This window comes from Myripristis murdjan, chromosome 16, assembly GCF_902150065.1.
Source record: "Myripristis murdjan chromosome 16, fMyrMur1.1, whole genome shotgun sequence".
NCBI classification, from domain to species: domain Eukaryota; kingdom Metazoa; phylum Chordata; class Actinopteri; order Holocentriformes; family Holocentridae; genus Myripristis; species Myripristis murdjan.
Genome location: NC_043995.1, coordinates 15662140 through 15678807, shown reverse-complemented (window position 1 = coordinate 15678807; position 16668 = coordinate 15662140). Strand labels below are relative to the sequence as shown.

At 41.3% G+C, this 16668-nt stretch overlaps 1 protein-coding gene across 5 annotated transcripts in view; it reads left to right on the top strand.

Moving 5' to 3' along the window:
• ptprub (protein tyrosine phosphatase receptor type Ub) overlaps positions 1-16668 on the top strand; it is a 157380-nt gene that overhangs the window by 124308 nt on the left and 16404 nt on the right. For 3 of the 5 annotated variants that reach the window (XM_030073318.1, XM_030073315.1, XM_030073316.1), the window contains 8 exons: positions 783-970; positions 6842-6914; positions 7684-7760; positions 10041-10058; positions 11766-11802; positions 12738-12835; positions 14662-14778; positions 15760-15914. In XM_030073318.1, coding sequence (XP_029929178.1) covers positions 783-970; positions 6842-6914; positions 7684-7760; positions 10041-10058; positions 11766-11802; positions 12738-12835; positions 14662-14778; positions 15760-15914 — 763 coding nt within the window. The remainder of the gene's footprint in view (positions 1-782; positions 971-6841; positions 6915-7683; positions 7761-10040; positions 10059-11765; positions 11803-12737; positions 12836-14661; positions 14779-15759; positions 15915-16668) is intronic. The other 2 variants (XM_030073319.1, XM_030073317.1) reach the window with 1 other exon arrangement.

Below are 16668 nucleotides of genomic sequence, written 5' to 3'. Positions count from 1 at the left end.
AAATGATTTGTGATCCTGGTCAGGTTTCCCTCATGTTGATCCCCTCTCTGAAATATTGTCAACCTCCCAGTGAAGAAGACAGATGTGTTAATTTCTACGGTGGTTCAGATGCTTCACTCACCATCAAAGACTCAGCTCCTATCTATAAGCGCAGACATTTTTACTTTGTTGAAAGTCATATCAAACGTCTGCATAGCAAACACATATCGTGGTTGTCATGTGACACATCATAAATGTGTACTTTATAAAAGACATGCCAAAAGTACAATTTGGCGTGACTTTTCTTAATGTTAATGTAAACTATATTATTTTTTATTTGTTGTACGGAATGCTGTGAAGAATGTTGTAAGGAATGATATCGGGCATTTCAGGCAGTTACGTACTCATGATTTATTTAAACATCAGGGGGAAAAGCGTGAGAAAAAAAGGAGCCACCACAGTCATATTTTACACAAAATGCAATAAATAAAATTAAAAACAGAAGAAGAGACAATATGTCGTATATTATTTCATGAGTAACTTTAACAATACGTTGTATAATATTATACTGAACACATTTAAAAGCAAGTGCATAATGATGTGAGGTGTTAAGAAACTGCTACTTTTAACACAGTTTCATCAAATCCTCTTATCATTCCCCCCCAAAACAGATTCTGATTCACTGTAAACTAAACACCATTAATAATATCTAATGTTTTATTATATTTCTCATGTATTTTACATGACTTTCAGCTAGTGTCACACTGACTCTGCAAATGTGACTCCATCTGTGTCTGATGCAGGCGATGCTCGTAGTTCAGTGAATGAGTCCAGCAGTCTGCTCGGAGGCTCCCCGAGGCACCATTGTGGACGTAAAGGCTCCCCTTACCACACAGGGCAGCTCCACCCCGCTGTCCGAGTAGCTGATCTGCTCCAGCACATCAACCAGATGAAGACTGCCGAGGGCTACGGCTTTAAACAGGAATATGAGGTGAGCGGGAGCTCTTGCACTCAGCTCTTACACTCTGACAACATGGGATTCACAGCAACATAAAGTGTTGTGCACAAGTGGTGGTGCACAAGTGTCAGGTACGGTGGGGATTTATTAAAGAGAGGTTGTACGGCAGTCGAACTTCAAAGAAACAGATATGAAATGTTTACTCTCTTGGTGAGTGGTGGATTCTTACATATGTAAACTTCATCTTCACCTTAAAATTAACAGCAGACGCTACTGCCTATCAGCTGATAACTAATAACTGTTATTGCTGCATATAAATAATAGGGAAAATAAATATTCAGTCACATTTGATGATTTTTATTTTGCCATGCTGACCCTGAATTGATATTTTGTCTTTACCTAAGGCATATTTTTATTTTATTTGAGGTAGAGAACATGTTGCCGCTTAGAATCCTATAGATAGTGATGTGACCTCTTCAAACAAAGTATGATTCAGCTGTTCTCCACTGTCCAGTGTATTTTTAAAAAGAGATATATATATATATATATATATATATATATATATATATATATATATATATATATATATATATATATATATATATATTAATCAAAATTATGGGAAATCCTCATTTCAAATTGCAGTACCTGCAGAATCACACCTACATATCCTTAATTGTGTCATGCCAGGAGGCCCCTGCTGATTCCCATACGTACTGTATATCTGATCTTAGTAACTTACTCCTCAGAAGAAATGGAGAACCATTAATCTGCAGTTAGTCAGTCTGTCTATCCATTCATCTACCAGTTGTGCATCTGGTTCAGGGCTGTGGCAGCAGAAGCCCTGACATCTTTTGTCCCAGCATTCTCTGCCAGAGCTGCCTCAAGGTTCTCCCGGTGCCCCTCAGCCAGTTGGGAGATGTAATCTGTCCAGCATGTCCTGGGTCTTTTCCAGGGTCTCCTCCCACTCAGGTGTGCTCGATACACCTCGATACACCCCTCAGACCGGGTGTGCTATGCATTTGGAGAGGCTGTGGAAAATGACTTTCAGGCAGTTTCAGGAGGTTCTGGGAAACTATTCAATGACTCGTGGGGAAAGACTGGGGTCAGGTCTTTTGCCCAGGCTTTTGTCAGCAGGGGCAGGGAAATGCTGACCTCAACTGGGGATATTGTCACAAAGCCCTCTGTACATGAGGCAGTGCTCGAAGATTCGGGGACAGTGTGAGCCCATTTGGCAGAAAGCTTCTCAGCGGCAAGAAGCCAGGTTTCAGGACAAGATTCATCCTGAAATGCTGAAGACTGTGGCTACTGTCTGGTTGGTGTAGTTGACACGTCTCATCAGTGCCACATTGATTTTTGGGAACAGTGTCACCAAATTAGCAAGCCGGGTGCTGGTCCATAACATTTTCTGAAAAAGAAACCCGAGGACGTGTGCCGACTATTTGGGAATCACACTGCTCGGTGTAGCGTGTGATTAACTGTGTATTAGAATTGTAATGACCAAGGGCTAAAAGTTCCAGGAGCCAAGAGGTTAATGACTGACAATAAGATAATAAGATTAAACATTTGAATTTAACCAGGCAAAAAGCAAGAAAAACAAGTGAAGAGCACAACCCACACAGATACCAGTTTAGAAATATGTACCAGTATCCAAACTTTAAAAAATAACAGACTGAAATGAAAAAATGCACACACAACCTCACTTAAATCTCAGCCGTGCCTTCACTCAGACCAAATCAGTGGGTTTGATATAAGGTAAGTGCATTGGTCCATTTGGCTCAGTTCTACCACTCTTGGTTTGGAAACAGTAAAGGTGTCTCTCAGATCTTTATTGTCATTCTTCTGCATACAATGGGTTTGGTTTCCTTTGAATGTGACTCACTGGCCAGTTAACTAGAACCAGCTCAAAATCATCAGAGCCTAAATCTCTCAGTACCTCTAAATCTTCCTCTGAAAGGGATTTTCCAGCTTGCCAGAAAAAAAAAAAACTTCTACAAACAAAACCAGAGATTCCCCTTGCACTCATTCCACAAATTTTACTAACCCAAAGATAAAGCTTGAATACAATCATGAATATTTATTTTTTGTTTACTTAAGTTGTACAGTGATAGTAATCTAATATTAATTTCGGAGAACTGTAAATAAATTCGTATCTTTTCATTTTACAATGTGTATAACTTGCTAAATTAATACACAAAACTGTTATATATAACAGTATGGATCCATTAGTACTTTAACAATACACAGTGTTGCACCATGTCCGTGTCAAACATCACATATTATGTCACTGAGGAGGGTGAAATCAAAATGTTTGACACAGATTTTTATTTTTAACCACACTTATCGCTGAAACCCTTTACACTGTGTATTGTGAAGGGGCATCCCACATCATTTAAGAAAATAGTTTTCCAGTGCGTCAGTGAAAAGGATTTTTTTTTCTTGTTGTTGAGCAGTGTGCAGATTATTTTTTTTAATATCATCTTTACAATATGTATTTGTAATTGTTCAGATGAAGCGTTTGAAGTGCTGCATAAACTGAAAACAAATGGCAGCATCCTTCGAAGTGCTGCATAAACCGCTGGCCTAACACGATGCTTCTCCCCATATTTTCCGTCAGAGCTGATAGGCTAACCATGACTGACTTACTGAGTGAGGCACTTCACGTATAAAAATAAAAACGCTTTAAACCTTCTAACTTAGTTGCCACGTTACATCGAATGGCACTTGTGAAAACAGAGTGGTGTGGGAGGCCATCAATCCTCTTGTGACATCATCCATGCGCCCTCCGCACCACTCGCTGAAATTAATTAGCGGGGTTAAAAGGCATCTGGACTGCACTGTCGCTGAGCGAATTAATAAATCATCCTCATTTGGGCTCAAAGTAGACCTCTGTCGTTGTGGCGGGTCTGGTGAGGTTACACATTCCGCTGCCAACACGCTGTAGCGTCTGGTGAGAGGCCTGAGCGGAGAGGCAGCAGAGATGAAAGGGTAAAATGTGAGAAAAGAGATCTCTTGGCTCTCAGGGCTTGTAACCTCCAAATGACCTCTTCTCAATAGCAACGTTAGTGTTTATCCTGCCCTGCAGTATAATGTTTGGTTTAGGAAAAAATACCCACTAAATGCTATGTAATCCACAAAGTTAAATGTCACGCCGTGATTTATAGAGCAATATTGCCTTGAATGTGCTCTTAGTGCCACCGCATTCATAAGGAAGAGGATAACAATGAAATCAAACCTGCAATTAGCTGTGACAGTCTGGAGGGACTTAGCAGGCATTATTCCCAAACTGCTCGCACCACTTGTATATGTAAATCATTTAAGTTCACGTGGCAGATCCCTGATTGGTTGGGTTATTTCTACACCTATCCGCTGTGGAGTTTTAGTTTTGCAATAAGTAGAGATGAGCTTCTTTCGCCAGGGCATTATTATTGTCTTCCTGCTGTTGTAATGGCTGCTCTGTATAATTGTAGGACTCGGAGCATGGCCCAGTTCCCTAAATACTTTGCCCCTCAGAGGGAAGATGCTGTAGCAGCGATCATGCTTTGGGGAAGCGTCGGTCCCTGTCACCTGTGGCCTCTGACATTCATGGAGAAATAGAAAACATCTTTTGTCTCTGGTTCATGATTTCCCCTCTGGAGCTCTGCTTGTAGACTCATTAAACTGTCCCTCATGGGCAAAACACACTCCACTCACAAAATCAATACACACCTCCTTGTGTTTTTTTCTCACCGTATTGGACTATGTGTGTGTTTTGATAGAGTGTCTCTCTCCATTACAAAGGAAAATGATGAAGAGTATCGTATTGCGCTCTCCTGGCAGGTATAGGCTTTTATTTCCCTGAAGTATACCAATGTACTGTAAAGACATTGATCAAGAATTTGCAGGGAGTTGTAAAGGGACTTGTATGTGTGGCAGCTGCTGTCACTCCAAGTCGAATTCCCACCGCAGAAACTTACAGGTAAACACCAGACAACCGCATTGCTTTACTGGAGAACTCAGACTTTCATTATATCAGCTTGCACCTTGAGGCTGAGCTTAGAAAGGATGATGGACTCATCGATTGAGAGTTTAGATGCAGGAAGGGCAGAGTCAGCTGGATGACTTATTCAAAAAACAGCAGCTGTTTATATTACACCTTTTTGGGAGAGTAAATTCGCCTCTGTCCATTTAGTTCATTAATTTGATTTCCTGTGGGTCCGTAACTATGTCATACATAATATCTCAGACAGCGCTGTCGGATTTTGGTAAAACTTGTGGAAGTTATGAACCTCTTTCTGGCATTTTCAAAACTGCACTGATTGGCCCAATGAGGGTTCTAAAATTACAGTACAAAACAAGGCACACACCTATTAATGGGTGGGCCAGAGGGGGCGTCCTTTGTGAGGGAATCGTGTTCACTCTTGCCTTATTGCCAAAAGGAGATAATTAATAAGTATAATTTGTCTCCATGGCTATAGGAAATTTAAAGCACATGATGAAAACCAGTGGGAAGCTGATAACATATCAAGAAGTGAAAATAAAGTTTTTAGAATTCTGCTTCAGGATTAGTCAGTGTGCCACGTGAGCGTCATGGTTCAGGACTGTACTTCACTGTCTCCTAATTTCTTTCATCTCATTTTACTCCTCATTTTATGTGATCCTCTTAACCAACCCACCCCACTGATCCCTGCCGATGACGGTTGCTAATCAATCTTCCATGGGTCTCTCTTCCTCCCTCTTTCAGTTACTCTCTCTCACGTTATTTCTCCCTCTTTCTCTCACTGCTTCGCTTTTTTTTCCCTCCAGAAGGCTGATCATGAGAGAAGTGGGTGCGCAGAAACAGAAGAGAGCCCAGGGGTCTAGTTACAAAAACACGAGGGAGGAAGAAAGGAAGTGGAAGGGAGAGGTAGACAGCGCAAAAGAAGGGGTTAAGAGAAAGAAAGATATGAGGAGGGAAAGAGAATGAGCGATTCAGAGACAGAAAGAGCCCCGAGAGAGAGAGCACAGGGGAAGTGGAGGAAAAAGTGAGGAGGAGGGTGTAATCCCAGGCAGGATTTGGCTGGTTCCTGGCTCTCTGTGGGGAGAACTGCGTTGTAATCCCCTGCTCAGCATGCAGACTTGGGCAGAGTTTCACCAAATTCCCCCAATGGCTGAACGGCCACAGGGGGTAGACCGGTGTGTGTGCGTGTGTCTGCGTATGTGTGCATGTGTGTGCGCGTGTGTGTGTGTGAGAAAGAGAGAGAGATGGAGACAGAGAGACACAGATAGACAGAGTGTGCAGGTGCATGCACATATCTGCAAGTGTGCTTTTGCTCATTGATGTGAGCAGGCTGTTTGCAGGCATAATTTGGCCCCACAGTGGACACATAAGGGCGGCTGATTAGAAGAGCGTGAGAGTATGAATGCTTGGCAACGCTGGCGTGCAGACAGGTGGATGTTATGAAATTGTGAGACACATTGCTGAGCAGAAGAGTGGTATTTAGATCAGTAAATGTCAATATTACTTGGCCCGTTGCATCTGGTATTCATCATAGGAGAGTTTAACAGCAATGTGTGCAATTGGGGGGTCTGTGACTTATAAAGACGACTGGAACAGACAAGCGCTGCCTGATGCTCACGGCACTGGTGTTTTGTCTGATTACTTATCATGCATAAAGCACATAATCGCTCCTTATCTCAAGATGCTTACAATGGCACTATACTCTCGGTCTAAGTCTCAGCTGTGCTTGAGAGATGTGCTGATAGGCTTTTATCGTGGGAACCGTGAAATACAATATTCCTTATCACACATAAAACAAAAGAAAAGAGGTGTTGAAGCTACAATATAATGGGACTAGGGCTTATCTGATATGGCAGAACGGTTAATATAGGGATGATCCTGTACCTGAAATCAGCAACAAGTGGCTTTTTTTTCCCCCTCCATAGAGCTTCTTTGATGGCTGGGACTGCACCAAGAAGAAGGACAAAACCAAAGGGAGGCATGACACTTTGATGGGATGTAAGTTATAACCCATATCAAGGCTCATTTACACTTTGAACTTGGTACTTTTGACAAATGTCTCTTAACCAAAAGGTACACTGTTGCACCAAATCCACATTTATACCTTTTCAAAGATGTGTGAGATGTGACACATCTGACATTTCCATGGTAACAGGAGGCACTAGACTGTTGCATTTGTTTGCGTACAATAAAACATGGCAGTGCCCTGTTAGTAGTTGGTGGTAGCAGGTAGTAACTACTGCCAGCTGAGATGTCACAGTCAAGCCAGCTGAATCATGAAAGTAAAAAAAGGATATGAAGCTCCTCCACAATGATATTCAAAGTGTGCCCATTTGTGTGTCTCTGTGATGGTTGCATGAAGTTTAATGCAAATCAAAGTGTTTTCTCATTTTCTCAGCCAACCTGTCCTCTGTTCTTTCCATGTTGCTAATGATGTTGTTTTATCACTGGCTGACTACACAAGTGCCAAGCATCTGCCTCGCAACAAATATCCAATCACACTATGCAACAGTCCCGGTGGCGCCTATGATATTACGGAATTGTTAATGCACCTTTTTTGCTTGAAATTGCATCATTTTTGTCAAGAGACACCTGTCAAAAGTGTCAAGCAACCAAGTATAAATAAGCTGTAAGTTCCTGTATAGAAAATAAGAGCAAATGTCATGGAAACATAAAAAGGCTACAATAACATCCACCCTCAGCTTCAAAAATACTTCTGCATCTCACTACTCTTGTAATGTTTTCTATAATTTTTTGTCCTTCTCAGATGACCGCCACAGAGTCAAGCTCCACCCTCTTTTGGGAGACCCCAACTCAGACTACATAAATGCCAACTACATCGATGTAAGTGTAATCCTGCTGCTGTTCAGCATGGGAAACATATACCCAGTCTCTATCTATCACACTCTGCAAAGCCACAGTCCATCTCTCTCACCCCTGTAAGCCAGCTAATCTGCTGGCCCACATTTACCTGGGAGCCTTCATTCAATCACCTTCCCTAGTGGTGTTTTGCCAGATGCCATGGTTGTCAAATGCTACACCCCCACCTCCCTGAATCCCAACCCCGCCTTACTCTGCTATCACTTTTATTAAAACAGAATGGAATAAATGCATTTAATGCTCTGCACAGATGATAAACCCTTCTGTAAGATGCCACAAATCCCCCTGAATTAAATAGTCATGATTGATGTTATTCAATCTCTGGATGGATGGGCAGGAGTTGATCCTTTTTGCTGTTCACCTTAACTGTCTGCCAGACTATAGAGCCACAGTAACATTCTCACTGATCATATGTAATGCATATATCTGTCGCTTACGTGTGTCACACAGCCTCATTCATGCGTGTTGTCATTCATATTAGCTACAACAGGTTGTGTTTACTCAGAGAGCAGAAACACAGTCATAGCCACATCAGTGTGGAAGTCAGCTGAATTAATTTTCTGTCTAAAATAGAAATTTATATTTTAGTTTCCCTTGTGCATTTTGATTTTATGCTGCTCAATTGTTGCTACTCATTTGAGTTGTGTCAAGGGACGTCATCTGGCAATCTGACACAATCTCTTCATCTCCCAAGATTCATTATGCTAGCCTCTCATCGGGCCACTGTAGGGAAAATATGGCACTCTATGGGAAACTGAGGCAAGGTTATCTTATTTAGCTCCTGCTGTGAGGTTAATAAAGTTGTCAGGGAAAAATCCGGGAAATTCTTAAGGAATTCTTACAAGGCATTTATTTAAAAAATTGCATCTTTTAACAAAGAAAGTTACCACACAATACAAATCTTTACTTGATTTTGTTGGATTCTCCCTTTAGGACAACTTGTATCAACACGCTTAACATTAAACTGCCTTCTCTCTCTCTTTATTTCTCTAGCGAGAATGGCCGGTGGGGAAGTGCTTTTAGAGAGTTCATTACAATGAGAGGGCATTAAAACCAGGCGAGCTGTTGCGACTCCAGCTATCGCAAGGGTCTCCATTAGTACACAGGGCACAGGGGGTTAGGCATTAGTGGGAGAACACCACTCAGCAGCCGCTATAGTGTCCATGTCAGTGATGTTACTCCCTGGCAAGGCTGACCCTGCCGCTGAATGACAACTACTCTACCACAGCAGAGCATATTTTGGACAGCCTGTGATTATTTCATCAGAGGTTAAATGGAAAAGTTTTGCTTCTTTGCAAAAAATGTTTTTTTGCTTTTGCAAAACAGAGGTGAGCGAGTGCAAGAACTCCATTTCCTCTCTCTCTGTCACTTAATGTCTGAGCTGTGGCTTGGCTGTCTGCCTGACATGGCCTGTATAGCTCGAGGAGGAATTAAGTACTTGGTGTATAGTATCTTGCACATTTAGAACATTCCAGCGTGCAGCAGTCAATGATATTGTTATTTAACAATGCATTAATTTCTATAGTATGCAAAAAGCACAAAATTGTACAAGGTCTTAGGCATAGTGTGAGCACACACACACACACACACACACACACACACACACACACACAGAAATTCACATTACAGCAGCTAAGTAAGATATTTTTCAATAGAATGATTTTCTTTTTGTTACTTGTGACTGCTCATAATACAAAGAGACTTTGTTAAAATTACCCCTAGAGTTGCTTTACATTACTCACTTCAAAAATATCTCGTAATGATATGACATATGGAGCTAAGTGCATTGTTTGTTATTGTTTAAAATTCAAAAGAACACTCCTAAACAGCAAATCTCATTGACATAAAGGATTTTCTTTGTATTTTCACTTAGCGCAATGTTGTCTGTGTGAGAGTCTACAGGAACTATTTTTTCCACTCTTATTTTGCACATAAAAATCATGACATGAATGAAAACATGGCATAACATGAATGAAAAAAAAGTAACTAATAATGTATTATAATTGAAAAAACAACAACAATGTGTTATCACAAAACAAGGAATGAGTTCTCTGATGCATTACTTCCAGCACTGCTCGACTCATACAGCGTACTGTATGGACACACACACACACACACACACCATCCTCTCTCCACCTGTCTGTGACCATAACTCCCTATTTATCATAAGCTTCTTTCATTAACTAGCCTATATGTCTTCTTTTTCTACTCCCTTCCCTACTTCCTCGACTTTGGACCCTGTAGATTCGGATTAACAGGGAAGTAAGTACTTCACTGCTCTTTCTTCTGCCTGCCATCGCTCTCTTTTTGCTCTCTTTCCCACTTTTCTTCCCAACACCTGTCTCTCTGCCTCTACTATCCTATATCCACAAATGATCAAAGGTCTGTGTGTTTCAGCTTTCTGCACATTTCAGAAAGCCGTACCTTTTGGCCCCTAACATTAACAAAAAGCAGCTGTGTCCTCTCCTGCATGGAGTACCCTGTTGTCTTTGTTAGTGCTCATAAGTGGCCAAGACTCAGGAAGTTTCAGTTGCTATGGTGACTGTCTTAAGTGGAGGAGTTGTAGTGTTTATCCTGATAGTGTTGGCCAGAGCCACAGGAATTGTGGATAGCAGGCCTCACAGCGCCGGTCATCCATCTCCATTTTAAACATGTCCTTTTTTATCTGACTGGATGCAACTCAGTGTAGCAATCCATCAGCAACTTGGACAGGCTCAACATATTAAGAAGATGCCCTCTGGGGAAAAAAAAAAATCTAATTTGTTATCGACATAGATAGCCTCATCATACAGAGTCAATGAAAGTGGGTGGGCTGGGTTTATTTTGGCCTGGCTTCAACAGTCATGTAAGGTTATCGGGGCTGCAGATAGTTAATAATGTTGAGCATCAATTATCATTCCAGCTGCTCCTCTCAAAATGACAGGAAACATTCCACATGAACCACAAAATCAGCATATGTTCAAATATGTGTCAAAATGAAATAAATAAAAAAAAAAAATCTTGCAAGCAAACATGAGGAATTTTCCGTGGGACTTCATGTGAACGGTTTGCTTGTCATTTTGTTAACCGTTCACAGCTCAAAGTCCCTCGAGTGGTCTTTGTTTATTCCCCTCAAGGGGTGCAGAGATGCCTTCTCATTGGTCATCCATTTTCACCCCATGTTCACCAAATGAAAATGTCTGTCATCTATATCAAACTCTGTCATATCCTTTGGTCTAATGGATACCTCAGCTTGCATATAGAATACAATAGAGAGAGCTATTCGCTGTCATATCCTACATTTATGTCAAACCTGTGTAAGAGGCTTTAGTGGCATTGTTTTTTAAGACACACACCACCTGTGTTGCAGAGTACCTGAAGAGTCTGTGAAGGAAGTTTTCGGAAAGAACTATGTTCTCTAGTGTTGATTCATCTATAACAGTGAAATGCATGACAGATACAGTGCATAGAGTGCCTTTAATGAGAATCGACTCGTGTTTATTGGGCACGGAAATACTCTGAAAAGCCATGAATAAATTGGATGCCTGAAAACTGAAAAGTGTGTGCCCCTGGCGTCTTTATCATGTGTTTCTTATGCTGTCAGGGGGATTTGGGCATGACTTGCTATTGTATAGATTTGCATCTAGGCTGACTTGCTATTGAATATACTGTAGGGAAAAATCCATACTGTAGGAATCACATTTTCAGGAATCTGTGTGTTTCTTCAAGATGTTTTACCATGTGTTGCCTTGGCAGCAGCATTTTCCACTCGGTGCTGTGTGTGAGGTCAAACACATGGTCTGAAGCGTACACTAGGTCAGCTAACATCGGAAAATGATACAAGTGGGCAGTTTAGAGAGTGGGTCAGTCCGAGGAAGCAATGCAGAAAGGATGGGAGGAAAAGGGTGGGATAGAGACACACTCGCCCCTACAGCTGTGCCTGAGGCGCAGATGGCTTACTCAGCATGTCATCCCTCTTCTCTTTTTCAGGGCTACCATCGATCCAACCACTTCATCGCCACTCAGGGTGAGTATCCCGGCAAGGCTATAGTGTTTGTATGCGTGTGTGTGTGTGTGTGTGTCTGTGTGTGTGCATCCTGGACGGTGAGTGCCTTTTCTTTTGTCAATGTGTAATAAACTGAAGATGATCCACTCAGTGAACCTATGACAAAAGCATGTCTGTGGCGAATCTAAAGGTGATAGTGTGTGTGACCACCGACTCAAGAAGGCTGCATGATTGATATCATTGAATTAATCATGAAAAGTAGATGAATAATTAAACACATTAATTATAGCTTCTCACTCTTTGTGACACATGGAGCGATATGTTCATTGTGGGGAAAAAGAACCTTTAATTCAACCTCTGTTGCTCAAATACAAAGCCACTTTTGATGGGCAGTCAGTGCGAGTGAGTGGGTGTGTGTGTGTGTGTGTGTGTGTGTTTAAAATTTCCCTCCACGTGTCTAAACCCTAAGGAGTCTCAGTTCCTAGGGAGCTCCCATCACAAAGTCACTCAAGGTCTGCTCATCTGCTTATCTTTCACCAACACATACTCTTCCCCCTTCAAGAGACAGAAACTGGGCTTGTGAGGAGGGAAAAAAAAGACGTCAGCAGTGTTTTTGTCTTTCTGAGTATTGCTTTTCCTACGTGATCCTTGTTTTCAAGTAGCATCTACTGTTCTGTCTCCTACTCAGATGAAAATGAGTGACTGATGGTCCTCTGGGTTTTCGGCGGCAGCTAATGCTGTTGTTTTGTCACCCGTCACCCCTTCTTCTGCTTGGAATTCCCAATAACTTTATTGACGGCACAATCTTGAGAGATCAGTACCCCGCCATCTGAGGAAGGACACTTAGGTCACAGTAATACGTGCTATCACAACAACAAGAACTCCCTTATTGAGAGGGCAGGCTTTGATGCAGCTGTCTTTGTCTCTGCCTGTTCTTCCTTCCCTCCTCTTGCTAGGACCCAAGCAGGAGACGCTGTACGACTTCTGGAGGATGGTGTGGCAGGAAAACTGTTTCAGCATCGTCATGATCACTAAACTCGTGGAGGTTGGCAGGGTAAGTGATGTGCGTCTCCCCTCCTGGTAGCGTTTTATTCATTACCTCTTCGACCGCATAAACACCCCATATTCACCATGAGGGAACATCTGGCATCGATATCAAAGGCTGTCATATGCTTGATGAGAATAGATCTCAGAGGACTGCAGCGCGCTTGTACACTAGAAAGTGTTTGTTTTGGTCACGATATTCTGCATTCATGTGCCATTCACAAATTTGTTTCTACACATTCTACAGATCTTTTTCCACACAAACCCCATTGTTACCTTTCTGTACATAATCCATTTGACGACAGTGAACTTGAGCATTATGAAACATGAAAAATGCTCAAAAATCTCTGTCTTAACAAAGCATTTATTTTCATACTCAGCATTAAAATTGTCTTTTCCTTAAAACAATTGGAAAAATCTTGTGCTGAGGTCAGAATAATCCTATTTGTTTCCATTGCTAATCAACTTGTTTCTGGAAGTTTCTTAAGTCAAGTGTAATTTTCTTGACACTGTAGTGGGCTGATCTGCCTTATTCTGCCTTGCTTCAACATATTTATGCGTGTTGGCAGAAAAAATACTGAAAAAAAGTGGAACTGCACTGGAAACAAGTAAATTTATCTCATCTCACTGACAGTTTTTTTTTTACTTTATGGTTTTGGAAAAACAAGATTTTCAGACTGAGCTTGAGACTCAATGACTTGTTAAGATGCAGAGTTTTTCAGTGTATAATTTTATTATAAACACCTTACAATTCATTTTTATATTACATGGCATGCATTATACTTTATCAGTTTGTTATGACTGTGTTATGACTGGGTTAGTCGCAGATGTTTATAGAGTCTTCTGACTGTAGGGATTGTAAATCATTCTTTGCATACAAAATGCTTTTGATGGATTAAAATGTCTCCATTTGAAGAAAATAGTACCCATCTTTGTAAATACACCATGACCACACGGCATAATGGCTGTAGTTCTGTTATTTTGCACCTCATGTAAATACCTTTAGTATGTGAGTATCCCACAATTTTCATTCTAGGCAAGAGAAACATATTACCTTGGTGGATGGATAAAATGACACCATTTTTCTAGTACTAGCCCTACATCCAATTTGGTTCTCCATCCTAGCAGTGTTAGGAGAAATCAACAAATGAGGGCTGGTCTCCGCACCACAGCCCAAATAGCACCTTCACTAAATAATAAAAAAAAAAAAAATCACCTCCTTTGTGTCTGAGGGTGTTGGAAAAGATTGCTGTGGTCCTGCTCACTATGCTCCCCACCATTATGTGATTACCGTGTGCTCTTCTTTTCTTTGCTCTCTGAGATGAAATTTCTGCATGAAAACATGTTGTTTTTTTGTTCTCTCACAGTATTCCATGAGTGGAAATTTTACATTTTGTAGAGTCATACCTGTATCTGCATTGTACCAGTGCTCTGAAATATATAACTTTCGTTAGAATCACTTTATTTTGAATGAGAAAGACACAGGGAAGGATTCCCCTCTGTCACTGCCAATTCATTTGTTGAAGTGTGTAAATGCAGTGACTTTTTGTCTCTGAATGTGATGTTTAACTTTCTGGTCTAATGGATTGGACTTTCAAGCTCAAAAAATCCCAAATCAGGCAAAACATGAAATAGATCCATCAAGGATTGTGTTTGTGAATTTAAATTTTACATTTAAATGTACATTTATTAAATGGGGCCACAGATATAATTTGAAAGCATTTTATTAATTAGAACATTCATTCAGTAGCATCAGGCAGGTGTGTTTTCCAGCATTTTCAACACATGGTTTAAAAATGTTGTACTACTCATTTATTAAAAAAAAAACAACAACAGGTGAAATGCTGTAAATACTGGCCTGATGACAGCGAGATGTACGGCGACATCAAGATCACTCTGCTGAAGACAGAGACACTGGCTGAATACACAGTTCGCACCTTTGCCTTGGAGAGGGTAGGTTTACATTTTCACTTGAAGATTTCATTTAAGATTAATATGAATCTCAAGCCACTGTTGGGGAACAGTGGAGCATAAAATTCCCAGTACGCTGTGTCTGTCTGCGATGCTCATCTCACTCTTCTTTTAGGACATGTCCTGTTTCCTTTAGTGAACCGTAAATGCAAATAAAATTAGACCTGTTACCTGGTAAAATAAAAAAATAAAAATTAAATTAGAAATGGTGTATTAATAGAATGGTTTAGAAGTTGACAGGGCTTACTGGTGATGGGCATGGAGGCCACACAGTAAATGAGCTTGCACTGAGAGGAATTAACACCGGTAGCTATCACAGTGCTCCCACTCTCTCTCCAGCATAGCTGTTGCAGGGCTTTGCTCCTGGTGGCCTCCCTCCTGTCAATCTCCTCAGGGGTTTCTCACTGGAAGGGCTCAGAGCGACGAGTGACAGTGGCACAAACACAGCATTATCATCTCACTGTCACAGCCACTCTCCATGGGCTCATGCTGCCGCTTATTCAAATCGGCAAGAATTTGGGAGCCGGTGACAGCTTGTTTTCACAGCTCTTCCCTTTTTTTGGCTCTCTGTCTTCAACAAATCTTTGCTTTGCGTCGCTTTACTTTGTCATCTCTGTTCAGAAGAAGAAATTGTTGTGTGTCTGCTGCAGTCTCCCAGTGGAGGAGAGGAGAAACCTCCCAGCCCTCCCTGAGCTTAGCGGCAGAGTAATTCCTTTCTGTGTGTCTGTCACACCACAGCTGCTGCTGCCATGTGATGCCCAGAGGCCTAACTGTCCTACAAGACCTAACATCCCACGTACACAATGTCCTTGTTGTCCTTACGCTGAACCTAAACATCTATCACATCTATCACTGAGCGATGGAAGTGATGGGACGGGACACACTGTGTTGGGCGTGCGCCCTACATTAATGGAGTCGTTCACATGCGATGCCAACGTGTAATGTGTCTGTGTGTGTTGACAGAGAGGCTACTCAGCCAAGCACGAGGTGCGTCAGTTCCACTTCACATCCTGGCCAGAGCACGGGGTGCCGTATCACGCCACGGGTCTGCTGGCTTTTATACGGAGAGTCAAAGCCTCCACACCCCCTGATGCCGGCCCTGTGGTGGTCCACTGCAGGTGAGCTGGCATGGCACTCACCTGCTGTTGGCTTATTATAACACCAAACCCTATCAGCACTTTGGTTTTAAATACTGCACAACAACAACAACAACAACAACAACAACAATAATAATTTATTATTACTATTGTTATTATTTACTATTATTATTATTATTAGTAGTAGTAGTAGTAGTAGGAGGAGGAGTAGGAGTAGGAGTAGTAGTAGTAGTAGTAGCAGTAGGATTATTATTGTCATTAATATTATTGGTGTTCTTATATTAGCATTAGTATAGATAGACAGACGGACAGACAGCAGATGGATAAAAGATATATCTTAAGTCCATGTGTTATTAACTTGTCTCTGCTGTGCAGGAACAGGTTTAGCTGATGAATGTTAATCAACAAGTAATTGTTTTTTTTGTTTGTTTGTTTTTTGTGTCCCCTGGTAATACTGTGTGCTTCATCTCATATGTTTTGTGGAAACACTACAGCCACCTGTTTTCTCTGTTCCTCTGCTACAAAACATTGCACACCATTGTTGTCAACAGAAAATATTTACCTCCATTACTGCACACAGCACATGTAGGTGGTTAATGGCCATTCCACATCACTTCCCTTTAAAGAAAGCTAAAATTATTTACCCAAGTAGTCTCTTTTTGAATCTTGGCAAGTTTATGAGCAGACACGTCTTCAAATTACTGACTCTGTTTTGACTAACTTGTGAAATGTTTTGACCAGCTCAATAGATTCATTAACGTTACGTGTTGAAGAC